The sequence below is a fragment of the Brienomyrus brachyistius genome, unplaced genomic scaffold, assembly GCF_023856365.1.
Source record: "Brienomyrus brachyistius isolate T26 unplaced genomic scaffold, BBRACH_0.4 scaffold57, whole genome shotgun sequence".
Lineage (NCBI taxonomy): Eukaryota > Metazoa > Chordata > Actinopteri > Osteoglossiformes > Mormyridae > Brienomyrus > Brienomyrus brachyistius.
In genome coordinates, this window is record NW_026042332.1 from 591,909 (window position 1) to 618,324 (window position 26,416).

General features: G+C 47.7%; 1 protein-coding gene across 2 annotated transcripts; it reads left to right on the forward strand.

Moving 5' to 3' along the window:
* Nucleotides 1-641: 641 nt before the first annotated feature.
* Nucleotides 642-22,005, forward strand: LOC125724509 (kinesin heavy chain). Of its 2 annotated transcripts, none has more exons than XM_049001239.1 (26): nt 642-1,195; nt 5,277-5,364; nt 5,908-5,981; nt 6,825-6,929; nt 8,001-8,049; nt 8,169-8,224; nt 8,338-8,425; nt 8,667-8,791; nt 8,869-8,973; nt 9,103-9,251; nt 9,668-9,816; nt 10,619-10,794; nt 12,023-12,091; nt 12,888-13,094; nt 13,396-13,542; nt 13,630-13,818; nt 14,677-14,812; nt 15,360-15,436; nt 15,828-15,937; nt 17,224-17,325; nt 17,836-17,896; nt 18,271-18,342; nt 18,539-18,643; nt 18,877-19,093; nt 19,186-19,294; nt 19,948-22,005. In XM_049001239.1, exons 1-25 carry the CDS (start codon nt 1,070-1,072, stop codon nt 19,284-19,286), a joined length of 2,883 nt encoding a protein of 960 aa, XP_048857196.1. In that variant the 5' UTR covers nt 642-1,069; the 3' UTR covers nt 19,287-19,294; nt 19,948-22,005. The 2 variants fall into 2 exon arrangements, with proteins under 2 accessions (XP_048857196.1, XP_048857197.1); XM_049001240.1 differs by having other exon boundaries at nt 14,677-14,794.
* Nucleotides 22,006-26,416: the final 4,411 nt, after the last annotated feature.

Consider the following 26,416-nt stretch of genomic DNA (forward strand, 5'->3'; position numbering starts at 1 on the left):
CTGAGGCTAATTGGAGTTACTAAATTGCCCGTAGGTGTGCATGTGTGAGTGCATGGTGTGTGAGTGTGTCCTGCGATGGGCTGGCCCCCCATCCTGGGTTGTTCCTTGCCTCGTGCCCATTGCTTCCGGGATAGGCTCCGGACCCCCCGCGGCCCAGTAGGATAAGCGGTTTGGAAAATGGATGATGGATAAAATGGTGATAAAAAGGTTAAAAACATGATATAATCTTATTATACAGTATTCTATGCATATGACCGCCTGAAAAATAAATTAGCCACATTAAGGTTAAAATGTACGATCATTTCATGTAATAGAACGAATCCCCATAAATACGCATTTACGCTGGTACGAAAAGAAATTGGAAAGAAATAAGGCGCGTATCGCTTTAAATTTCGAATGCGTACTTGCGTACCAAATATGTGCACTCCTGATCATATGTATAGTATACAGCATAATAAAATTACATCATCCTTCAATCATGTTGTTTGGTGTTTTTCTAACCTAATGGAGACAGACGTACACTCTGAGAAGTCGCGACCTCATATCTGCGCTCTCGGAAGAGTCGTGAAGTCGATCAGTAGTAAGTCGACGACGACCTGCACTGCATGTGTAGGTGTCGGAACTACTAAGCCCACAATGCGTCGGTGTTCATCGCAGTGTGATGTCATACTGCATGATCCTGAGTCCTTGGGAGACGCTTTAGGTAGAGCCGGCCGGGGAGGGTCTGCTGGGTGCTGATGCGGGATGCTGAAGCGCGCAGGAGGATGCGGATTTTAAACTTTGGACTACTCGTCGCCCGTCTGCTCGGCATTTACAATCATTAACACTGTGCAACATTTGACGCCTTTCTGCTACATTTTATCCGTAGAACGCATGGTTTTTAGGAAAGGCGTGCATGCAGCAGTCCTGATTTTTGCGGATAATTGGAATGGGCGGCTGCAGCTGATTCTAATGCGAAGTGCAATGGTGCGCCTGGGGTAATCTGCCAGCTTTCGGAAACCTACAGTTTTCTGAATCCGTTTGGAGAATTTTTCCCTGGTGATTTTTTCGGCCGTGGGCGCAGATAGAGATGGCGGACGTAGCCGAGTGCGGCGTCAAAGTGATGTGTCGATTCAGGCCACTGAATGAAGCTGAGATCACAAGAGGAGATAAATATATTCCGAAATTCAAGGGCGACGACACAGTGGTGATAACGGTAAGCGGCCTTAACGCATGAAGCTGTATACTTGTGGACGGCGTGCTTAGTTAAGACAAGGCAGATGACTGGAACCGGAGCCGCCGCTGTTCTCCATGGGCCAAATGCGCACTGACGCGCGACGGCGCCTGCGGGCGTCCCGGCTCGAAGATGTCCAGCGTCGGTTACAAAATAAAGCACATGTCGGTTATTCCTCGTGCGAGTCGTGATGTACAGCGTCGTGTGTTTTAACTACAATTTTAGCCTTGTCGATCTGGCGAATTAAAACAAAAAAATTAATTAAACTTATGAGTGGGGCCAGATGGGCATGTTGAAATGCTTCTTCGGAAAGTGAAGCTGTTTTGCCAGCCGTGGAGGTGAGGAAGACGGGCTCTGCTGCAGGGACACTGGGCCCCCGCATTAAATGTTAAAGATCAGCGTTTGCGGCTTTAAGCTGCTTGGGCGTGTTTTGATGAGCTGGTATTCGTGCACAGCAACGGGAATAATGACAGTAATCCGCGGTCATTGTGAAAGCAGCTGTCAGAGTCCGTGTTGCTTGTAAACAATGTTCGTAAATCTTGGGCTCGTGTAAAAATATCCGGCCAGACAGGAGTCGGGGGAGCAGAATTTCAGTCTAATGAGGTGCCGCTTCTGGGAAGGTTTTTAAGCCCAATATTATTCTCAGTAACTCGTGATGGTTCTAAGATCCTTCGGTAACATTTAAGTAAGACTTAACCTTTCTTACCTTGCACTTCATTAACGTGTAATGCGGCTGCATTAACTCAGAGATGGCCCATCTTATCCATTTAATTCGCCATGTAGCACTGATGTGAAACGCTGTGCACATCCAGGCGGTCTGTACATCACCCCGAAGCACCTGTTTGCACGCAAGTGCCTCTCGAAGTTATTAGTGACAATTGCATTGTAATTTGCTTGGCAGGACCCCAAGTTAAGAATATTTAAGATTTCCTCATTTATCACAGTCTTTTCTGCTGGGATATTTAGTCATCTTTAATCAGTGCCTGTCCTAATGATCGCTAGTTAACAGATGAATCTGGGCTGTGGTTCAGACTCTGTTCATAATCACGTGACTGGAATTATTGTTTTTGTTATGTGAGATTTGAGAGACCCTGGGTAGCAGTGCCATGCTTTTAATGTCTTCTGACTTAGTCACAGACTGCAGATATGCCTGTTATTGGTAGAGCCCAATGCATTCTGGGACTGAGCACCTTACACTCCTTGTGCTCCAGACACCATGGGCAGGCTGCTGCTTCTCTCCTTAGAGGCTCTATAAGCATCTGAAGACAGGCCGCTTCAGGCAAGGGGCCCGCGGCCCCCATGTTGACTCAGCACCCCTGTGCTTCTAGTCCTTCAGCTTGTGTTGAAGACTCCTTTATTGTGGGCTGTCATCTGCAGGGTTGGGTCCCGTTTAGAAAGCCGCTTCAGGTCACCCCACCCAGTGTAGAGGTTGTTGTCAGGGCACCACGCAAATGTGTTGTATGAGTGCTGGTGAACACAGCCTCTGTCTGGCCAGTCTACATGCTGATGTCTGGACCTGGTAATACCTCTGACATCCGCGCTGTATTTACGTGATTCTGGTCGTCCATTCTGCCATGTCACCGTGACTTTGTTTCGCTTCTGTTCCGGTCGGGGAGGGGGCGGGGAACTGACCACTGGGATACTGGGTGCGGTGCAGTGCGGTTGAGGTCACTATTGACCCAGTATGAGCCTGAAATCCCAGGCTGCCAAATGCATCCGCAGGCTTCGGGCAGAGCAGGTCCCAGCTCAGCCTAGAATGGCCCGGCAATGCAACCCGGACTGTGCCGAGAGACAACAGGAAACTGCTGACTCCCATCGGTAAGTGGGACGGGGGCAGCTTCTGCTGACTTTGACGGCCTGGCTTCTGGACCAGTGCCGGTGGGGGCTCAAGTCCGACCCTCTCCATCTAAGCTCCTCTCAGGGCTTAAATCCCACCAGCCCCACCCCCTTACACCATGAAGCTAGCTTGTGTGTGCCGTGTCCTGTATCATCTGCGAGGGGGGGTGGCGAGTGAAAGTGAGGCGGACAGTACCGCAGCCCCATGGGCTGCATTGTCAGGCCTGATTCATATCTGCGTGGCAGAGCTGCTGAATCAGCCGCCTTTAGCCTCAGCCAAAGGACGCACATTTGTCCCCATGAAAGGGTGCGTTTTTGTCCCCGAGGGAGATGTGCAGCGGAGCCTGTGACTGGGCTGCTGCAGTACGCGTGTGTCTGTGTGTGTCTGAGTGTGTGTGCACACCGTGTGTCTGTGTGTGTCTGAGTGTGCGTGCGTCTGTGTGTGTCTGAGTGTGCGTGCGTCTGTGTGTGTCTGAGTGTGCGTGCGTCTGTGTGTGTCTGAGTGTGTCTGAGTGTGCGTGCACGCGTGTGTCTGTATGTGTCTGAGTGTGTCTGTGTGTGTCTGAGTGTGTGTGCACACGTGTGTCTGAGTGTGTCTGAGTGTCTGAGTGTGCGTGCACGCGTGTGTCTGAGTGTGTCTGTGTGTGTCTGAGTGTGCGTGCACGCATGTGTCTGAGTGTGTCTGAGTGTGCATGCACGCGTGTGTCTGTGTGTGTCTGAGTGTGCGTGCACGCGTGTCTCTGTGTGTGTCTGAGTGTGCGTGCACGCGTGTCTCTGTGTGTGTCTGAGTGTGCGTGCACGCGTGTGTCTGAGTGTGCCTGTGTGTGTCTGTGTGTGTCTGAGTGTGCGTGCACACCGTGTCTGTGCCGACCAATTATCGAGAGAAATGATAATCGCTGGGCATTGTACCTGAAATCCAGAGAGTTTAAACGCCCCCCAGTGGTGGATTGAGATGTGTTTGCTGTTGTGAGATCCCATACTGGCCACTGTTATGATATTTAAATTTTTTGAGATGGATATAAACATAATGTCAATAAGAGATGCTTCTAAATCTAATATTGTCAATATTAAAATGCAAGCATCCTACAGGATATGTTGTGATTTGACGCTTGCTGTGAAATCTGCCCTGAATTTAATGAACCGTTTTCATAGAACAAGATATTATGAAGCTGAACATATTGCTTTGTTCATCGCAGTTTAATCCATGTGCATAATTTATGTGGCAGGGTTCTGTCGGTATCGACGGCCCTTAGTGCTGCTTAATAATTGATCCTCGTCTATGCATTGGCTGAACATCAAGAAAGTTGGGGGCACCTTTTCTGAAGTGGTTGGTTAATATTGGGTCCGGTTGACATTTGCTTCTTTTGCGTGAAATCAGCCTCCCCCCCAGCTGGAACAGTGTGGCTGCCACATTGGCATCTGGGTTATGTGCCTTTAAATCTCCAGAAGTACTCAGATGTCGTTGAGTGGCTGCTTCTTGGGGCCCTTGTGGTCGAGGCTGCTGTCCTTGCTGAGTAAGCAGGCCTGCGCTTGTCTGTGACGCTGTAATGATGTTATATGGTTCCGTTTGGCCAGTGGTTTCCCTCAACTCGGGCCACATTAACTCTGCAATGTCCAGTTAAACCGCTCTAGTAAAATAAGAGGTTGTGGTGAATGCAGCCAGTATCTCGATGTGCTGTGAGTCACTAAGAAATCGATTTTGTGTGATATTTTGTTCTTACTTGATTAGGTCAGTTCCAGCTGAAAGGGTGGATGTGTGTTTATATCGGTCATCAAGCTCGTGTTGTCTCTCTGTGGGTGTGTAAGTTTGTGGAAACTGGCTGTGAATTCAGCTGGCTTGGTGTTCCGTTACTCCTGCACGGCTGGGAGTCTCGCCTCCGCGACCAGAAGGCTGTTGTGTTATGTCACACTTCGTGCTGACTGGTGAACACTGTGATTCCCTGGGGTCCTTTCCCGGAAGTGATCCTCCATAGCCCCCTGTGTGTTCACATGACGGTACATTGTCTGTTTTGTTTATTGCATGGATTTCCAGTCAGGTTTTGGGTTGAAGTCCGGCAGGCATGTTTCCTTTGGGTACCTGGCCTTCCTCCTGTCCTCCACAGATGTTTGTTCCCTTGTGTACATGCATCTGGGTGTCCTGGTGCCCTGTCCCGGCATCCCCCACCCCCGGTCGCATGGACCTGTTTATTTCTTTGACCATTGCCCACTTCCTCCATCTGACCGACAGGGCAAGCCCTACGTCTTTGACCGGGTGCTGCCACCCAACACCGCCCAGGATCAGGTCTACGACACCTGTGCCAAGCAGATAGTGAAAGGTGCGTGTCTGCCGCCACTTGCCTATGGAACCTTCTAGATGGCTCGGCCTCAGAAGCGGTCTCTCTCCATTGAAACACAACACAGCCGTCTGTCTGTTACTATAGTAATATGTATTACTGTACTTCTGATTAATTTTCTTAGTTGGTGCTTCTATCCAAAGCAGCTTCGTTTTTACTCGTACAGTGCAGCTTCTCCTGGGGCTGTAGCCTTAAACCTTAAAGTCGTTTTAACAGTGACCTGCACTCTCAAGATGATGCGGATTTATTTTAAGACACAATAAGGTTTCACTTGCATGTCATTGCTGGGCCATAGATAAGTGCTAGAAATTCAAAATAAATGTGAAATTGCTCTAGACCAGTGTTTCCCAACCCGGTCCTCGGGAGCCCACAGGCAGTCCATGTTTTTGCTCCTTTCTTGGAACTGGGAGGGAGCTAAAACATGAACTGTCTGTGGGTCTCTGAGGACCGGATTGGGAAACGGTGTCCTGCACCTTTTTAGTGCTTGAATAAGTGATGGACTCACATGTGAGCTTGTTCCCGCAGATGTGCTTGGAGGATATAATGGCACCATTTTTGCCTACGGTCAGACGTCATCAGGGAAGACCCACACCATGGAGGTAAGGCTGCAGCAGCTCTCCTGTCCTCTTTCTCAGCAGGGGAAACCATGCAGGAGTCTGGGTCACGGTAACTGAAGTGGCAGCTTCTCTCATAATAGAGGGTTCTAGGTGTGTTAATAGCATAACTAAACCAGGCTTAATTAGAATACAAGTGTGTTTAACTGTCCCGTCGTGTGTCCAGCTTCGCGATGTGATCTTACAAGACTTAAGTTTCTGGCAGTTTCGGGGATGTGGGTACGGTTCCCTCTGTGCTGTGTTACCAGTCTGAAGAACAGAGTACTCCATACTCACAATTACTCAGCGGTACTTTGCCAGGCAGGAGATGTTTCCCCCTCTTTCCCTCTCCTTCCCTGACATCAGTGTCCCTCAGGTTAAACGGAAGAGAGATTTTTCCCAAATCTGGTGACTCCGACGACGATCTGTGGAGAATTTTAGCCGTGCGACAGGCTGCTACACCAGATTGCAGCGGAGTCAGAGGCGGTTTGTGCCAGAGCCTCACTGAGATCTCCCAGCATGCTTAGAGAGAAATGGAACTTCTCCTCCATTCAAGATGGCCGGGGCATCGCTATGATAGCAGTGATGGGGGGAATGATTCTGAAGAGCAGCTCGGTTGCTTCGTGCAGTGTCATTGTCACTGAGGTTTGATGCAGTGGGTGACAGAGATGCATACATGCATGCAGCCTCTGTGGGTGTAATGAGCATGAGATGTTTGACTGAAGATCTGGTGCCATTTGAACTTCTCTGACATATTTGCGGATAGCCAATAAAGGTTACCCCCCCCCCTTAGCATGTGGGTGTGTTACTCTAACCGCTGCCCCCACCTGTAACCCTCCCCCCTACCAGGGCAAGCTCCACGACTCCCAGCTGATGGGCATCATCCCCCGCATCGCACATGACATCTTTGACCATATCTACTCCATGGATGAGAACCTGGAGTTCCACATCAAGGTGAGCAAGGAGCCGCTCGAACCTGGATCCCGGTTACCGTGTCATATGACCTGATTCAGTTTTTCAAAGAAAAGGGTCTTTTGACGCCCTTTACATCTGAAAGCTTTGGGAATGTCATGTTGCACTTGGGATGCTTCGTGGCTCAGTGGATTAGGACACTGCCTGGGATCGGAAGGTTGTTGGATCAAATCCCAGGCTCAATAGTGGTTTCACTGTGGGGCCCCTGACTGAGGCCCTTAACCCCCCAGTTGCTCCAGGGACTGGCTGACCTTGCTTTCTCATAATGTACATTGCTTTGGATAAATGTGTCAGCAAAATCAGTGAATGTAAAGCTTGAAACACCTTTTATTATGACACTGTCGTCTTCTGAATCACACTCACTCTTTGTGAATATGTCTCAGCTTCAGTACTTTTTGTTTACACTCCAGACTGACTGTTAATTGTGCTTTGTTTTCTGTTAATGTGCCACATGATTTAAATCCACATTTTACACTCTTGTAGACCCGGCTTGAATCATTTGATAATTTCAAGTGTGCTGCTCTCAGTAAAGTGGGCCTCTGTCTGAGTGGGTCTGACTGGCCATTGGCACCCGGCTGTTGTTAGCTGGTCCCCATGGGTACTGCCTCTCTGTAGGTCTGCAGCACCACCTCGCTGCTGTTTGCCCTCTGGCACTTCAGGCCCCGCTCAGTTAATAGCTGATAGCTCCTTTCGAGTTGCGGATGCAACCTGGCAGTACTGTATCCACCCCATTTGTTTGCATCTCGGTGGAGAAGGAGGCATCATCTTAAAGGCGTGTGGTCAGGAGCCTGAGGTGGGACACGGCATGCAGCCGAAAACGTTTTGCCAAAATAGGCCTCCTGGATTTGGACCAGAGCCTGGAGATCTTCAGGATCCTGTCCTGTAGACAGATTCAGGCCTGTAGCAAGCTGCTTGTGAAGTAGTTTCGTTAATTATCGGTGATTTCGCTAATGCACTCTCCCTTATGCGGCCATTGACTGCAAGAGCATCTTTTATTCATGATATTTTGATGTTTTTCCTGTGGCTTAACAGGATCCTCCTCTCTCTCTGTAGGTCTCCTACTTTGAAATCTACCTGGACAAAATACGAGACCTATTAGATGGTGAGCAGGAGCGACATCCCCGCACCCTCTGAATGGCCATTTACTGTATTTTTACGCTTGGAGTATTAATGTTACTGGCAGTAGCTGTGAGACACTGACCGCATCATTTTGCTTCAAAGTTTCGAAGACCAACCTGGCTGTTCATGAGGATAAGAACAGGGTGCCGTACGTTAAGGCAAGTCGAGGCGAGACCATGGTCCCTGCTCGCATCCTCGCACCTCGGAGGGATCGTGTGATGGTGTGCTGACTGTGGCCAGTAAATCACTCTGATCTACACACTCCTGACAGGGCTGTACGGAGCGCTTTGTGTCCAGCCCGGAGGAGGTGATGGATGTCATTGATGAAGGCAAAGCCAATCGGCACGTTGCTGTCACAAGTAAGTATCTCATCCCATGTGTGTCCGGCAAAACTGATTAGTTCATCACTGAATTCAGCATCACAGGATAGTTGCTGGATAACACGGACCGAGAGATCATTCCTTAGCCAGTAAGTGTGGGAAGGAAACCAAGGGGTCTAAAGATGTAACAGTAGTTATGAATTATGGTGCATTTTAATAAGGGTGCTGGTCTTCAGGTTCACACCCGGTGCCTCCCCTCTCCCACTCCCCCGTCTCACAGACATGAATGAGCACAGCTCCCGCAGTCACAGTATCTTCCTGATCAACATCAAGCAGGAGAACGTGGAGACTGAGAAGAAGCTGTCAGGGAAGCTATACTTGGTGGACCTCGCGGGCAGCGAGAAGGTCAGGGTTTGCTCACAGCCCTCTTGAACCCATGTGCATCACGCCCCATCCTCACAGCCCCTGTTCATCACTTTAAGGTGAGCAAAACTGGAGCAGAGGGAGCGGTTTTGGACGAGGCAAAAAATATCAACAAATCACTGTCGGCCCTGGGGAACGTCATCTCCGCCCTGGCTGAGGGAACCGTAAGTGGTGGCCCCGCACCTCCTGTCCTGCTGGCTTCGGCACGGCAACCCAGTGGCGCCTCACGCTGGCCGCCACAGATCATGCTGCCCTGGTGGTCTTTAACACCCTCTTTTGTTTCCATTTCACAGAAGACGCATGTCCCGTACAGGGACAGCAAGATGACGCGCATCCTGCAGGACTCCCTGGGTGGGAACTGCCGGACCACCATCATCATCTGCTGCTCGCCGTCCGTCTTCAACGAGGCTGAGACCAAGTCTACGCTCATGTTCGGCCAACGGTGAGCCATTGGTCATGTGACCCCCCTCCAGCCACATATTCTTGATGACGTGTGTGTGTGTGTGTGTGTGTGTGTGTGTGTGTGTGTGTGTGTGTGTGTGTGTGTGTGTGTGTGTGTGTGTGTGTGTGTGTGTGTGTGTGTGTGTGTGTGTGTGTGTGTGTGTGTGTGTGTGCGCGCGCGTTTCTGCATGCTCTCCTGACGCTGCCCCCACCCCTCCACTGCCACTTTGCATACCCTCCATCCTCTATCATACCAGATATGGACAAACTGGGTCTTTATGCTCTGATTGTTAGCTTTTTAGCCCCTAGTGTTATGCCTGTGAGCTTATAGCCACATATATATTTTTTGCCCCGCTTTACCCGTACTATCTGTCCGCTGCCGCTTGTGTCACCTCATCTACCCGTCTCTCTCCACAGTGCCAAGACGATCAAGAACACAGTGTCGGTGAACCTGGAGCTGACTGCTGAGGAGTGGAAGAGGAAGTACGAGAAGGAGAAGGACAGGACCCGGAACCTGAAACTCATGGTGCAGCGGCTCGAGATGGAGCTGAGCCGCTGGAGGAATGGTGAGCCTGGGGATCGCATCCCATCGTTGCCTGGGGAACAGCGAGCCCGAGGATTGCGTGCTTTCAGAGCCTGAGGAACAGCAAGTCTGGGGATTGCATCCTTTTAGAGCCTGGGGAGCAGCGAACCTGGGGATGGCGTCCCATTGGGGCACGGAGAGTGGTGAACCCGGGGATCACGTCCCGTCTGGGCCTAAGGAGCTAAGATGTCATGACTCATCCAGTGTGGGATATCAGAGTCTGAGGAATAGTGACCTGAAGGATTCATACTACACCCAGATTCAGTGGTTGGCTTTCACCTGCCCCCCCCCCACCCTCTTACCTAGGGGCATTTCCACCAGTGCTGCCAATCGGGCTGTTCAGATGGATCCACATGCTGCATCACTGTCATCCCACGCCGCACGTCTACGTCACGCGAGAACGTCAATGCCAGAGGCTCCTGCCAAGTGTTAGAAATGACTGTCAGGTTATTAGTGTTTACACGCCAGGATTTATAATGCCCTTTCAAATGGATTATATAGTGAAATCATTTTTTATTGCTCAAGCTGTAACATGGTCAGATATTATGTAGAAGGAAGATGCCAAGTGTTAATGATTGGGGCGTAACTAACATTTAAGAGGAGCCATTGTCTCTGCTTCTCCTACATGTGGGTGAACATGACGAATCCTGGAGTTGGAGCTGTTTGTGTGAGAAACTTTAACCATGTAACTTTAACCCTCACAGTCCCAGCAAGGAGATGGATCTCACAACCCAAGGTTTAGGGTACAGCCTCGGGACTTAGCACATGTTCCCTGCCTTCCACAGGAGAGGCCGTGCCTGAGGACGAGCAGCTGAATGCCAAGGACCAGAAAAACCTGGAGCCCTGTGACAACACTCCCATCATCGACAACTTGGCCCCGCCCATCAGCCTGCTGTCCGCCGAGGAGAAGAGCAAGTATGAGGAAGACGTCAGGAACCTGTACAAGCAGCTGGATGATAAGGTGAACGGGGGCTTGGCCTTCATGGGGGGTGTGGCCTATACATGGGGCGTGATCTTCTTTGGGGGGTGACCGTGGGGGGTATGTCCTTCATGAATAGGCGTGTTGTCCTCACAGTGGGTGTGGCCTTCAGTTGGGACTGTGCTCTTCTCAGGGGCATGGTCAGCGTGTCGTTCCCGGGCTGTTGCTGTTACGGCATCATTTGTGTTTACATTTACGTCATTTGGCAGACACCCTTTGCCAGAGTGACATAAGTGCTTAGAAGTCTAATCAGTGAATACATTCTGATACTGGTTTAGTAGAACCCAGCTAAGAAGATTGTCACTCTAAAAGACCTCTGATAGCAAGTAATAATTTTTTTATATAAGAGTATGCAGTACTGGGGGAGACGTTTCTTTAGGTAGGAAGGTGCTGGTGTGTTTTGTCTTTGTAGGCAAACATCATGAAATGGGTACTGAAATGGGACCAACCTATCCCTTTCAGTCAAGAGCCCCACTTATTCTATTTCAGATTCACATGGATGCAGAGAGAACAGGGTCCCTGAAGGACAGAGTGACCTAGCACACTGCTAGCAAGCGCACACTTATACCTACATGCTTATTACACAGAATGTGCTCACTTCATCTCTCAATAATAGGCAACATAACCCCTCCCTCTCAGGCTCAAGATCTTACTCTTAACATACTTGCAGGTCGTATTGTGCAAGGTCCTCCTGCCTCTCGTATGATGCGACGTCCTGCAGCTTTAGTGTCCTAAAGATAATTCACCCTGCGAAGTCTCACAACGCAGTGTCAGGGTGCAGTGGTGTTGGGGGGCTTCAGGCAGTAAGCCCTGGCCTTTAATGCAGGCCAGTGAACCAGCCTTTGCCGCCTCTAGGTAAGGGAGAGCGGATGCAAGAAATTCTGGTGCATGCCCTCCCCCCCACCGAACATCAAAAAGCCCCCTGACCCATTTATCCACTTGTGTATTAAAAATGCGCATATTCACCTCCCAGTAATTAGCCAATGGCTAATCATTATCATCTAATTATGTTGTTTCATCAGGGGTGTTAGACTTCTGCTAATGAGCTGCTAACAAGTGCTTAATTAGCGCCTCGATGCTGCCACCGGTCCATGTGCTCCGATCCGTGCAGGAGTACGTTCCGCTCTGTGTTTGGGCATTACCTCTGTGAGCCGGGAATTTCAGGTGAGCGTTGCTGCATGAAACACTGTCTGTCTGGCTGCCCCTGCAGGACGACGAGATCAACCAGCAGAGTCAGCTGGCTGAGAAGCTGAAACAGCAGATGCTGGACCAGGAGGAGGTGACTGTTCATCGCCGAAGATGTTACTGCACCGATTGACAAAACACCCAGTAACCTGGTTATAGGATCCCTACATACAGTCCAGGGGAATGAGTGAATGAGTGTTGCATTTATGAGTGGTGCCCACAGTCTCATCAGTTTTCCTAGAATCTGTCACTGATTAAGACATATTCCTTTTGTTTTCAAATTTCCCACTAAAATCAGTAGCTGTGTAGAGCCTGTGGGTGCAGTCTGGTGAACAGCCAGGGACTTTGCTGCCATCTGGTGGTGGTGATGTTACATTGTCAGACTCCACCGCAGACCCATAATCCAAGTCCACACTTGACTTTTCCGTTTACCATTATATTCTGTGCGGACTCCTGCGTATGGGCTGTATTTGCCCGTGTATACAGATGCAGTTGACACACCACACCAGCAGAGGGCAGATCTTATCTTCATGGTCTGAGTGAATTCCTTTCTTTGCCTGGTATTTGGGCGATTTCATTCCACAAATTCGTGAGCTGGAATATGTCTTTGTGCTCCTCGAATGATGAGCCACATATATGCCAGTACCTCCGTATCTGATCGCTTAGCTGCTCATCAAAAGCATCCATAACTAAAGCAACTACCCATCTGCTCTGTGAAAGCTAGTGCTGCCACCTACTGGAAACACCAAGTCAGTTTTCTTGCGCGTGCGCAGTCGAGGTACTGACATGGTGACATAGTGAAGTATGAATTGGGCTTAGACTGGCACTGAGCAGTACAAGCCGTTTAACCCCCCCCCCCGTCCTCCATGTCTGCACCCCCTGCTGTCCAGCTGCTGGCGTCGACGCGGCGTGACTATGAGAAAATCCAGGAGGAGCTTTCGCGGCTGCAGATGGAGAACGAGGCGGCGAAGGAAGAAGTGAAAGAGGTGCTGCAGGCCCTGGAGGAGCTGGCGGTGAACTACGACCAGAAGAGCCAGGAGGTGGAGGACAAGACACGCGCCAACGAGCAACTGGCAGAGGAGCTGGCACAGAAGACGGTGGGTTGGCCAGTAGGGGGCTCCAGAGGCTGCAGGACCAGGCAAGGGCTAGTGGTGGGACTTTTGTGAGGCGAGAGGGCAAGGCACTCCACATCTTGATCATGGTGGAGGTGATGTTCTGCACAGCGATGTGGAACGCATAGCATCATGGGAAAGAAAATCCATCAGTAGAAAAAGCCTTATCTCTCCTGACATTAATATCTATGGCTCCAGTTATAAGGGTGTGTAGATGGATCTTAGTGATATGATAGCAATCTGAAACGGTCATGCGTGTGTCATGCCTGCGGTGCATGTTGTGTAGGCGAGTCTGCAGACTGCCCAGCGGGAGCTGACCCAGCTTCAGGAGCTGAACAGTCACCAGAAGAAGCGGGCGGCTGAGATCCTGGGCCTGCTCATGAAGGACCTGAGCGAGATTGGGGGTATCATCGGCACCAATGACATCAAAGCGGTGAGCCCCCTCCTAGCATGGCACTGCTGTGCTGGTATGGAAGCTTGTAGCATTTCACTGAACCCTCCCGCCCCACCATGACTACAGGTGGCAGAGGCTAATGGTGTGATTGAGGAGGAATTCACAGTGGCCCGTCTCTACATCAGCAAGATGAAGTCAGAAGTAAAGTCGCTGGTGAACCGCGGCAAGCAGCTGGAGACTGCCCAGGCCGACACCAACCGCAAGATTCAGGCCAATGAGAAGGAGCTGGCCGCCTGTCAGCTGCTCATCTCCCAGGTAACTGCTTTGCAGTGGGAGGAGGCCATTTGATATGCGCAATGATTAAATTAAAGGCAGGACTTTTACATTTACTGTGTTACTTGGATGGGGAATACGTATGGTTTAGGGATCGGTCCGCCATAGTAACAGACACTTTCTTGTTGGTGTAATAACTCAAAAAGTATTTGACAGATCATGTTATCACTTCACAAATACATTATACAGATAAAGATCTACACCTAAGTATATTTTGAAACAAACCGCTCCAAAATTGAAGCCACAGTGCTGTGTGGAAGCAAAGGGAAGCTGAAAAAGAAAGTAACACTACAGGTATTTGTTGGATCTTTTTCAAACTTCAGAGGAACATTGTATACGTGAAGAACTAGGATTTTCATTTTGGAAAAAAAATGCACCAAAATTAAAGCTTCATGGTTTAGTTTCAGCAAAGGGAAGAGTAGCTGCTGAGGACAGTGTGTAGGGGGCCTAGTGATTGTAGGGGTTGGGGGTCATGTGGGGAGGAGGCATTAGAAGGGGGGGGGAATGTTGGGGTTGGCCAGGAAATTGCCATTGCAACAGCACCTAGTTAGCTGTGTGTCTTTTGCCAAATTCAATCTGTTTAGATGAAGTGGAAAAACTTTTGAGTTGAATTTATGTTGCAGTCTGTAGTGCAGTAAGGTGGCCAGAAATTGTCAAGCAGTAATTTTTGATTTTAGTGTTTAGTGCACAAGGAATTGGCCAAAAAATTCTCTGTGATTTCATATTGTGATTTCCTCAATCAAAGCATCTTTTAGGGTCTATTTGGATTTGATTTTGGGTTCTTACTGGGAACCAGTGGGCCCAGGACACACACTATTTTGAAATGTTTACTACGTACAGCACCAGGCCAAGATCCGCTCCCTGACGGACTACATGCAGAATGTGGAGCAGAAGAGGCGTCAGCTAGAGGAGAGCCAGGATGCGCTGACGGAGGAGCTGGCTAAGCTGCACGCGCAGGGTGAGGCCCCCCCACCGCGTACGTATGCTGCCCGCCCTGCTTGCCACCTCCACTTCTGGGTCTTTCAGGTAGCACCCTGGGTGACTAACCACACATGTGGGTGGCTGGAGGGGATAAAAAGGGTGAAGAGCTCTGCTTAAGGTTTTGGACGCAGCGCTGATATTCACGGTAGCATTCAATGACGTCATCGCAGCCTATACTAATAATGGCAAAATGAAGCTTCATGAACCATTTGCTGCATTTTCTAACCTTAATAGATGGTGCTCTTTGTTCAAAAAAGTTCTCAAGGCGTGCCCCAAAGCAAATCAAGAGCGCCATCTAGTGGGGTCAGAAAATACAGCAAATGGTTCATGAAGATTTGGCCATCAGTAGCATTTTCGGTAATGTTTGATTGGAGGCGATTGGAGCATTTCAGTGCCACCCAATAATGGCATCATAACGTTCACGCTAACATTTGCAGCCATAAAGTATAGGGTTATGCTCGGTAACTTGATCGTAACATCAGAGGAATGCTCAAATCATGTTTGAGGAACGCCACCGCGATGCTCTCGGCTTGTTCCCGCAGAGAGGATGCACGAGGTCTCAGTGAGGGACAAGGAGAAGGAGCATGTGAGCCGCATGCAGGACGCTGCCGAGATTAAGGTACGCCAGCCGGGCAGCCGGCCGTGGTTCTGATGGGGTAAGCCTTGCCCGTCTTTGGTTAGCTAGCATTTCATTTTTCACAGGCATTTTAATTAAAGTTTTATGGTCATTTATTTCCAAGATGCTTTTTCTTTGAGGAAAGCTTTGGGTCAGAGAGCTTCCAGTATCCTTGGAGCAGTTGGGGTTAAAGGCTTTGCTAGCCAGTGGATTAGAACAGAACCAGGCACAGATCCATAGCCCCCGAGCCATACACACCGCCTGCCTCCGTTAAGCTTAGCTTGATTACCATTTACAGTAAAGGGCACTGATCTCACCTGCGGGAGGCTTGCCTGTGGCTATACACCCTTCCTGCTGGAGTGCCCTCACTGTCATGCTTCTTCCCTGCCTGCAGAGGGCACTGGAGGAACAGATGGAGAGCCACCGTGAGGCCCACCAGAAGCAGCTGAGCCGACTGCGTGACGAGATCGAGGAAAAGCAGCGGATGCTGGACGAACTGAAGGAGTAAGAGGGTGGAGCCAGATGGGGGCGATGCCAGATGGCTCACTCAGTCTCACGCTGTCATGTGACAATTAAGGGTGTAACGATGCAGTCAGCTCACGGTTCAGTACCCTTCACAAAATTTCTAACAAGTATCATTTCAATCAGATGTCTTGGGCCTGCCTCCTGTACAATCTGATTGGTTATCCCTCTGAACCAATCATTTTTCATTCTTTTTCCATTCTTCCCTCAGAATATGGAAAACATCCATGAGCTATTCGCTGGGCAGCACAGCATAGACTGCCAATCGAATGCTGAATCTCTACACCCTGTGGCTGTCGTGCCAAATCTCTGTAAAGGTTCCAGTTCACCCTTAGCGCTGCAGGAAGAGTCCATAGCAATAAAATAGGATTTACAAATGTTTTTTTTTTTTTTTTAAGTGTGTGTTTATTAATTTCTATTAAGAGATCGTTTGCGTTGAGCATTATAGTGCAACCGACACGTTTTATTAGATTATTAATGTATATTTCACTCAATTTCACTCATCGATTATAACGGGATATTTAGCTCCATAGTGACATATTTCACAGTTCAAATCAGTGAGATGCATCTACGAATGTTCTTTTAAAAAGTGTGCTTTTATTAATTATTATTAAAAGATCACTTGCATTTAGGTTTATAATACAACCAACATGTTAGATTCGATTATCAATGTATATTTTGCTTGGTAGCAATGTGTTTTATCGATTTATAACCACACATTTGGCTACAAGCGAAATATACATCAATAATCTAATAAATCATGTCTGTTGTCAAGCTAAATGCAAGTGATTTCTTAATAGTGACAAATAAAGACACACCTTAAAACATTTGTGAATGTATTTTATTGATGTGGACTCTTGCTGCACCGGTAAGGGTGAAATTAAAACGTATAGGATACCTTGAAACTTGCGGGGTACCTTGAAACTGCCTCATCACAATTACCTCATCAGCCAAACAGTTGAGCAAAATGTCGCAGGAATTGGGACAGGGGAAGAGATTTGCTGTGACGGCTCCGATTGGCAATTAAAGCTCAGACGGTCTTAGACTGCGATGTGCATCGAAACTTAATTGAATCTTGAAATTTCGTGGCATGAAATTTAGTTACACCCCTAATGACAATATGATTTAAAATTGATTCCTTCTTTGACACCACAAAAGCCTCGTTTCTGAATGATCTGTGACTGGGCAGGTACCTTCAGCACCCTGGTCCCCGTGATTCGCTGTCGCCCTGCAGTTTCGTGACGTCTCGGCATTCTTCTCACCCTCAGCTTAAACCAGGGGCTGCAGCTGGAGCAGACCAAACTGAAGACCGACTATGAGAAGCTCAAGGCTGAGGAGCAGGAGAAGGACGTCGAGCTGAAGGACCTCATGTAGGTGCCCAGGCCCAGAAGAACATTCTCTAGTTATGCGATGTGGATCCTATCCCAGGCAGGAGAGGGAGCACACAGAACATACACACGTTGGCACCTCCAATTTAGCTGGCTGTATGTACCTGGACTGTGAGCGTAAACCAGCATACCTAGAGAGAACCTGCATGACACTGGGAGAACATACTGAATTGGCCCACAGTGGGATGGAATTTGAACCCACAACCCTACAGTTACCAGGTGGCACGGCTACCCACTGAGCTACCAGCTTGCTGTTGGGGTGCTTTTCTGTGCGATGCTTTCATTTGGAGGTTGGCAGGTAAAGCTTGTATCAGAAACGCGCCAGGTACTGTCATATGGTCATAAAGTGAGGGGCAGCCTGCTCGCTCGCGGTGGCAGAGCGGGTGCAGACCTGTTAATGAGCCATTCTGGGCTCTCGCGCCACCCGCAATGCCACTGGAGTCCTGGGCTTGTGATGCCCACCAACAGCCTTGTCCTTATCCTCTGTGTCAGCTTGTTCAACGAGAAGAAGGAACAGGCCACCCAAGACCTCCGAGGCCTCGAGGAGACGGTGGTATGTGTCTGCAGCCTTCCCATCATGCCTTGCTTTAAAATCAGCACCTCCTGGATGACCCTTGTCTGTTCATACACTCCGTTTCTGGATCAGTGTTCCGGAAGGTGTGCATATCAGTTTTCTGACAAATGTTCCTCTGGCACGTTCCCATTCATATTAGGCAACAACCTCATCATCAAGATCCAGTTGCCCTTTGTGTCACCTGGTTGCAGTTGCCCCACAATATTGCTCAATAAATTGCCCTGTCTATAATCACCTTTAGTCTTGGGTGTGACTTGTATGAGCCAAAGCAGAGCAGTGAAGCATGAACTGCGATGGGAGAATGTGTCCAGCATTTCTCCCTCTGTGTCTGTGTCCGTGTGCATTTTCGACAGGCCCGGGAGCTGCAGACCCTCCACAACCTGCGTCGGCTCTTTGTCCAGGACCTTACGACCCGCGTGAAGAAGGTGAGTCACCCCTTGATGATCATGCTCCCACGCCTGATGGATCAGCCAATCAAATATCCACTTCTAGCTCTCAGGCAGCCAATGAACAGCAACATGAAATATAAGCATTAAAATAAACTTTAATGGGTATTTAGTAGCAGAGATTACCAATGAGCAGCACAATAGGATGTGAAACACCTGCACCCTCCCCCCACAGAGCTCTGAGCTGGACTGTGATGATGCTGGTGGCAGTGCTGCCCAGAAGCAGAAGATCTCTTTCCTGGAGAACAACCTGGAGCAGCTGACCAAGGTCCACAAGCAGGTAATGAGGAACCTTGCTGGCCAGTCTAGTATCCAGTATCGAGGCTTTAGTCTGTTTCCATGTTCCAGACTAAGCATGTGACCTTCTAGAAGCATCCGATTGGATGGGGGGAGTATGTGTCAAACAGAAAAGAATCTGTGCTTTATGAATGTGGGTCACCTGCCTGTTTCATCATATGATGGAGATGCAGCTCTATACTGTGCCCAGCTGTACCCTCTCCCCCCCCACCCCAGCTGGTGCGTGACAACGCAGACCTGCGGTGCGAGCTGCCCAAGCTGGAGAAGCGTCTGCGCGCCACAGCCGAGCGCGTCAAGGCGCTGGAGTCAGCGCTGAAGGAGGCCAAGGAGAACGCGGCGCGCGACCGCAAGCGCTACCAGCAGGAGGTGGAGCGCATCAAGGAGGCCGTGCGCGCCAAGAACATGGCCAGGAGGGGGCACTCCGCGCAGATCGGTGAGGGGGCCGTGCTGTGTGCTGTGACATTTTGCAGCCCTAAATGCTGTAGTTTTGAAGCATGGACATGTGACACACCTTCCTTCCCCCAGCCAAGCCCATCCGCCCGGGACAACACCCAGCCTCCAGCCAGGTGATCAACAACGCCATCCGCGGGGGTGGAGGAGGGCTGTGCTGCCACAACAAGAAGTAGGCGAGAGGGTAAGCTCAGCCCCATCCCGTCGTCAAGGAGTCCGTCTGTCCCCCATCCGCATGCAAACACGCTTGATCAAATCAGGATCTTCAGAGGGAAGGCGCAGCAGTGCCCCCTGCTGATGCCCTGCGGTATCGCCTCGTGCCGGTCGTCACTCAATCACATAAGATTTGAGATGGTTTGTTGTCATCTCGAGAACGTGGAGGTAGCATGTTAGGTAAGCTTAGCAGAGCCACATTTTCCTTGGTCCGGTGTCTGACCCCCAAGCTGCATGTTGGTGGCGGCCATCTGGGACCCTCATTCTCATTTTTGTGGGAACGTTGCTTCCTGCTTCCTGTCATGTGCTTATTTCATATCAAAGCTCCAGTCTTGAGTGCTGGCGGGCTGAGCAGAGTTTAGTCCTTGGTTGCACTGTCAGTGGAATTAGGAGATCAAGAAAATACACAACAAGAAGGATTTGGCAATTCTGTCCTATTGAAATATAGATCAGTATGGTCACAAGGGGGCAACACACATCCTTAAAATGATACTTTCGCTCCTGTTGGCTGAACAGATTTCTCTCCTCACTCTTCTTTTTTAAATGGTCTTTGCGTGAGAGAAGATTTCTGTAGAAAATGATGTTTGACTAAATGCCCTGCCTTGTTCTCCCTGCTCTTTTCAGACAGGTACAGCAGTTTGTGTACAGATGCCCCCCCCGGCTCCCCCACAATTCCATTTGATCTCTGCACCTGCCTGAGACACTTCACCTCTCCCTCCTCATCTGGAAGCTTCCTTTCACCACAGTCGTTCTTCAGAACCCTGCCATCCCCTAACCCCAATATGGCCTGACGCACTCTAGGTATCTTCTCCATGGAGAGCTGGATGCCCCCCCCCTTCTTTATTTTTTCCCCCTCCTCTCTCTCCTCCATCCTTCCTGATGGAGCAGCATTGCGTGATGCCTTGACATAACTGTTCATTCGCTGTTTCTGTCAGTGACTCCATGATTTGTGTTTTGAATTTGCTGGTGGAGGATCATGCTGACCTTCGAATTAAATGGTATCTAGAATATCCGATCGAAGTGAATTGATCCCTTCGATATTTGTGCAGGATAACCTTCCGCCGGCCTCGTTTGACATGATTATTATGGTTTGTCAGGAAGTGCACCAGGCGGCGATGTTAGCATTTTGGGGAGACATGCAGGTCTCGTTTTCAGTGCACCTGCCCACTTTGAGTAAGAGATGAAGTGATTCAGCGCTGGTAGAGAGAAACTGAAAGTCTGGGCTCAGTGGCCCCCCCTCACTGTAAGCAGGCTTGTTGTTTGCCATTGAACATGCTTGTCGCTTTGAGGGGGGTGACCTTATTCTGTGGTTTGCACTTTATTTCTCACTGGATTTATTTTTTCCATTCATTAGAACATCTCTGTTACTGTGATTAATTTAATAAAGATTTTGTATTTTTCTATTTTGTTCATCTTTTGCTCTCAGTTTTCCTTCTTTATTTTTATCTTCACACCACAATGTCTGACCCCAGAGTGCCCGCCCTCAGGAACTGACTTGCAGAAATATTCCCCTGTAATGATTTTGGGGGGCAGGATATCCAAGGGGGGGAGTTTGTGACACCTGAGCCCCTGGAATCTGAGTTCTGTGTCTCTGAGTTCAGCCCGACTGCAGTGATGCTGATTAACCACTCAGTCCATCCTGCAGCCACAGTGTGGGCTGACTGACACTGCCGCCTGCTTTAACCCTCACCATGTAGCCGCTTTATACAGCTGATTAGCTGGAGAGGCGTAGCTTGAATGGTCCGGAAAGATGTGGCTACGAATCCCCGGGAATCTCCATCTAGGAAGCCTGCGTCCTGTATCCACTTTATTCAGCTTCAATTAACTCCAAGCTGCAGAATGCTAGCAGGACTCTTTCTAGGCAAGTCAGGTTTCATTTTCCACTGAGACCTTCATGCCGTAAACCAGGCACCTGACTTTCCCTACGATTTCCGTCTTACGATATTTTTATTCACGGCCTAAAACGTCAGGGTATGTAAATCAAATCACTGTTATGAGCTTAACGTGGGTCTTTCTAAAACTCTTGTTTCTGTTAACGTCTGGCTGATGTTTCCCCCGAACCTCCATTGTGGAGAGTGCTTCCCCTAACACGTTTGCGACTCAGAGGTGATTTTTGAACGATCACAGTCGATCATGTTTTACTGTTTGTCCGTCATCAGTTCAGTCATTTCCTCCTGCTGAAATCGCAGCCTTGAATGATGTAAAATGTAAATCAAAACCATGACGCTGTAGAAAATCATCATTTCTGAATTGTACAGTTTTTGTTTCACCCGGTGTTTGTTTATGTTGTAATTTTGTTGACAAATTGCTCAACAGGAAAGATTTGTTTTAACATTTTTTGTTCATACTTGCACTAATTTAAAATATATATATATGTATTTCTTTTGTATAAAAATTTGCTATTTTAGAGAATTTAAGGATAGGTTAATGTAACGGATTTTGCCAGGCTGATAGATGAAGGTATTAAATTAGTACAGTAACTGTACCTCACAGGTTTGTCATTGCACGACTATATAAAGTTTAATCCTACTTTGTCCCTCATTGATTATCGCTTTAATGTGCATCGCTTGCTGCAAGACGTGTCGTTTTCCCGTTACCCATTAAAAACACTGGCAGATTTCGTGAATACATGATGTAAATGATCACGATGAAATGAATAAATAAACCGCTAAACTTTTATCATTCACTGTCCTGATGTGACTCATTCCAAAAACAAAAGACAATCTCCACCCACTTGTCTAGGATTTCTGTGGGTTGCATCAGTGAATTTGACTGAAATTTTGTGTTTGTTTGCTTTGTCTAATATGCAATTTCACAGCAGGCGATGCCATGCATCTGTAAAATACCTTTATTATGAGCCAATGACATAAAAGGGTCGCAGTGGCTTGGGGTAAATGTCTCTACACACACACACACACACAATCGAAAAGGCTAGATGAGACATGCTTCACTGTGTGGGTCATATTCAACATTTTCAAATACGTCATTTATTTTCAATCAACTACCAAATAGATGATGAGAAACAGGACTGCACTGAGGTCTGTGACTGTAGTGCAGGGCTACTGCTAGAAATTCCAGATCCCATGAAAATGTATCATATTAACAATGTTAAAAAAATTTTATGGCCCCAGTCATTTAGTGGCCCTTGGCCTTGACTTCCTTTAACAACCTAAAGGTGGTGCTGTTTTGCACATATATTTCTCAGATATTAATTGCACTAATTGTGAGGCATTCACGTTAACGTTCTTGTTTACAGTTTCGCTAAATTTAAAAAATAAAACCGTATTTCTTTATACTAAAGTTTGTTATTTTGAATTTATAAATAGACTAACATGCCGGATTTTTGCAGATTGATGCATGGAGATATTAAATTAGTAAAAGTGCCTTACTGGTTTGTCACTCAGGGAACCTTGGAATTGTCTTAATTTAACCACCCTTATGGTGTCACTGGCTTATGAGGTAGAAAATATTTAGCTTCTCTGATATTCCTTTTAACAACATAAGGATGATGCTGTAACAGTTCTTCTTCCCAAAAGCAGCACTGATCTGGAACTGCTGGTTCCAGGTGGGTTAATGGTGAGGCTTTGGGGGCTGCTGACTGGGACTGCAGTCTCTGGCTTATTTATTTATTGTAAAGGATCATTTTGTAGCTGGCACTAGCTTGACAATTTGTTTTATTTTGACAATTTCATAATGCCGCTACTGATCAATGTGAAAACCAGACCGGCGTGTGAGTAGAAATAAATCTTGCTGCATTATTCTTTCTCTCATTGTTTATGATATTTGGATTGTTGCAAATGATTATTCAATTGTAATGTAGCAACAATAATATATAATTTATCTGTACATTTTGTGGGGCTGCCCTCCTGAGCTCTGAGTTAGGGAAATTCACTGTAACTTATAAACCCCGAACATCCTCCCTGCTGCTGTGATGTTACTTAAGGGCTAATCATAGTCATTGACTGTGTGTTGAAGTTTTCATTATAGCGGAGAGTAGCACAATGCTAATAGACCATGATTAATTAAGTAGTGAATTTCTTTAATACATTATTTAATTTGCTTTAATTAAGTTTCTATCCCTGAGCTATTAACTATATGATTAATTTTCTGATAAAAATATTTGTTCTGCTAAGTTGCCGGTAATTGTGGAAGGGAACTGAGAACTTATATGAATTTGACTTGTTTTCCATTCTGGAATAGTCCTGACATAACCAGTTTCTTTCTAGTTTAGAGAAAAAGATTTATCACTGAAGTATTTTAAATACCAATAATAATCTAAAGTTTGGAAGTATTTAGTCACTCCAGCCAATCAGGTTGGAGCACTGAGGTGTACGTGGGTTCGAGTGAACAGGCCACTTGGGGTGCATTTGTACAAAGTCTAGGTCTTTTCCTTTCATCCTTACCAACCTTTCTGAACAATCCTGATATGGTAGAGAACCTTAAACCTTAGTACTTGATCAGTCAGTTTTGCAGCCCTAAAGGTCTAAGTTGGGGGTGGGGGGTGAAGAACACAGTTTCCTTCCCTCCAGAAGTTATTTCTAAATCACAGGTTGAAACCGGGCTGGTGCTTGGCTGATGCCTTGGGTTGAACCAAGTTTACTTTAAATTGAGGGGATGTGTGGAGTAATATGAGGAGAACATGAAGCAGAGGAGACCTGTGGAAACCCGCCTACTAGCAGAGGTGGAAAGTTCAGATCCAGAAAGTACAAATCCAGACCAAGGTTTTGTTTCAACCGACCAGCTGAGTATTAAAAGTCACAGTCACATAGTGCTCGGCTGGTTGGTTGAAACAAAACCTTGGTCTGGATTTGTACTTTCTGGATCTGAACTTTCCACCTCTGCTTGCTAGTACTGCTGCTTGGCAGTGGCGTTTGAAAGGGTCAGAGCTCATTACCAAACAGGTTGTGTAGCCACCAAAGACGTGACCTTGGAAGGAGGACCGGCGCTTAGTCTAGACCCACCAGATATTTGCATTTAAAAACTGAAAGTAAATCATCTTTCAGGTATAATGGCATGTGACACTGGAATGGGAGAAAGGATTGGGGACACTTAGAGACGGGGTAGAGATGGGGGGGTAAAACCAAGAAGGGTTATTTCAGAAGGGAAAGCAGAGTCTGATCTTATCTGCAGCTGGATGTGATGTTAGGCGTCAGGCTTACAGCACTGGGACGTCCACAATGTCACTAATAGGGCTCTGTTTTTATACATGTATGATATGAACAAGGGCATCACGTTTGTTCTCATGTCATGCATGTGGACAGTGCTGCTGTGAGGCAGACACTGGTCCTACAGGATTTACAAATTGGCTCTGCGCTATCAAGTGACTCCCCTCAGGCCCTGGGTGCGATTAACAGCAGGTGTACGGTTGCCTTTATGCATTTTGTACACACATTCGCCTCCTGCAGATCCAGCATGATGTTTAGTGGCTACATATCAGCTAAACGTCATTTTCCCATTTCATTCCACATCTTCTGCTTTCAGACAGACATGTAATAATTTTTGTACTTTAAGATGTTTGCTTTTTATTGTTAATATCAGAGTGCCCCTTAATTATGGATAAACTGTTGTCTCATTCGTGACATCTGCGTACTTATTTGCAATAAGTCAAACTCAAGCCCTATGCATTTTTGGGTTTCCCCTCGTTTAACACACCTGATTCAACTCCTTGCACCTCCTTGTGTTAATTACCACACAGCTCTTGAGCTGAATCATTTGCGGTGGAACAGGGAAAAAAAATTAAGCTCCAGGTCTCCAGGACTGGAGTTTGACATCCCTGCAGTATATTAATACATGCTGCTGTATTTTTTGACATCTAGTCAAGTCAACTCATTTATTTATATAACACATTTAAAAACAACAAACCCAAAGTGCTTTCCAGTTTAGAAAGCATTAATTAACAAAAATTACATACGCATGTAGAATACCATAGAGTAGAGAGGTGAGGAGCATACACTGGTTACAGTGCGTTGCCACACCCACCACAAGAGTGCAGCCCTGTGATACCTCCGCAGGTTTCTCCTGGTGACTGGAGTGCCAATCCTGCCACCAGGCCCCAAGGTCCTCCTTGGAAGGTGGAGGACCTCCTTATAGGGCTGGACATAGATTAACATCATACCCAGGACAAAGAAATTGCAGGTTAAGGGCCTTGCTCAAGGTCTCAATGGAGTATAATTACTCTGGACGTTCATGGGATTTAAACCAGCAACCTTCTAGTTATTAATACAGATCCCTAACCCCAGAGCCACCACTCCAACCCACCGATAACCCTTTAAAATATAAAGTATATAAATATTATATAATGATATGAAGACACACCTACAAGAAATAAGAAAATAAGAATAAATAAATTCTCTGACAGATGGCAGGAGGCATAACAGAGCCTCTGAAGCATTAACAGTTAAGTTAATATACTGTGTAATATTCCGGCATGGTGGTGTAGTGGTTAGCACTGTTGCCTCACACCTCTGGAACCAAGGTTTGAGTCTCCACCTGGGTTACATGTGTGCGGAGTTTGCATGCTCTCCCCATGTGAGTGTGAGTGAATGATGTGTGAGTGTGCCCTGTGATGGGCTGGCCCCCGTCCTGGGTTGTTCCCTGCCTCATGCCCATTACTTCCGGGACGCAATAGGATAAGCGGTTTGGAAAATGGATGGATGGACATAGACCCTGAAACCTTCGTATATCAGCTGTGCTCCTAACTTGCCCCTGGAGGATGGCACTGTCTGAAAGTAATCGATAAAGCTGTGTGAACATCATTAATCGCCTGTCGCAGACTGTGTGACTTCGCCGTTTTTATATATTTTTTGAGAACCGGCAGATGGTGCCTCGTCCTTTTGCTCTGTTGAGCCGCTGATGTCTCCAGTCACCAGGGAAATTTCTCCACCTGCTAAGTGTAATTCTGTGCTTGTGTGGCAGTACAGTGGCTCTTTGTTTCCTGACACACCGGAGTGCTGTGACCCTCCCTGCTTTTGCCAGGACATGCAGGTGGGTGCCCTGACCGCTAACTGCCTCCAGCATTACTTCTTTACCGTTGTTCTTGTGTTATTTCCCCCCAAATCACCATATAAAATACGAAATGACTGAGTTGGAATGG

What these genes read in the sequence shown, in the direction of transcription:
- LOC125724509 (XM_049001239.1), top strand. Translation starts at nt 1,070, where the DNA reads ATGGCGGACGTAGCCGAGTGCGGCGTCAAAGTGATGTGTCGATTCAGG. An exon ending in TGCCAAGCAGATAGTGAAAG is followed by an intron (nt 5,365 to 5,907) that starts GTGCGTGTCTGC and finishes TTGTTCCCGCAG; the next exon opens with ATGTGCTTGGAGGATATAAT. An exon ending in TTACGACCCGCGTGAAGAAG is followed by an intron (nt 18,343 to 18,538) that starts GTGAGTCACCCC and finishes CTCCCCCCACAG; the next exon opens with AGCTCTGAGCTGGACTGTGA.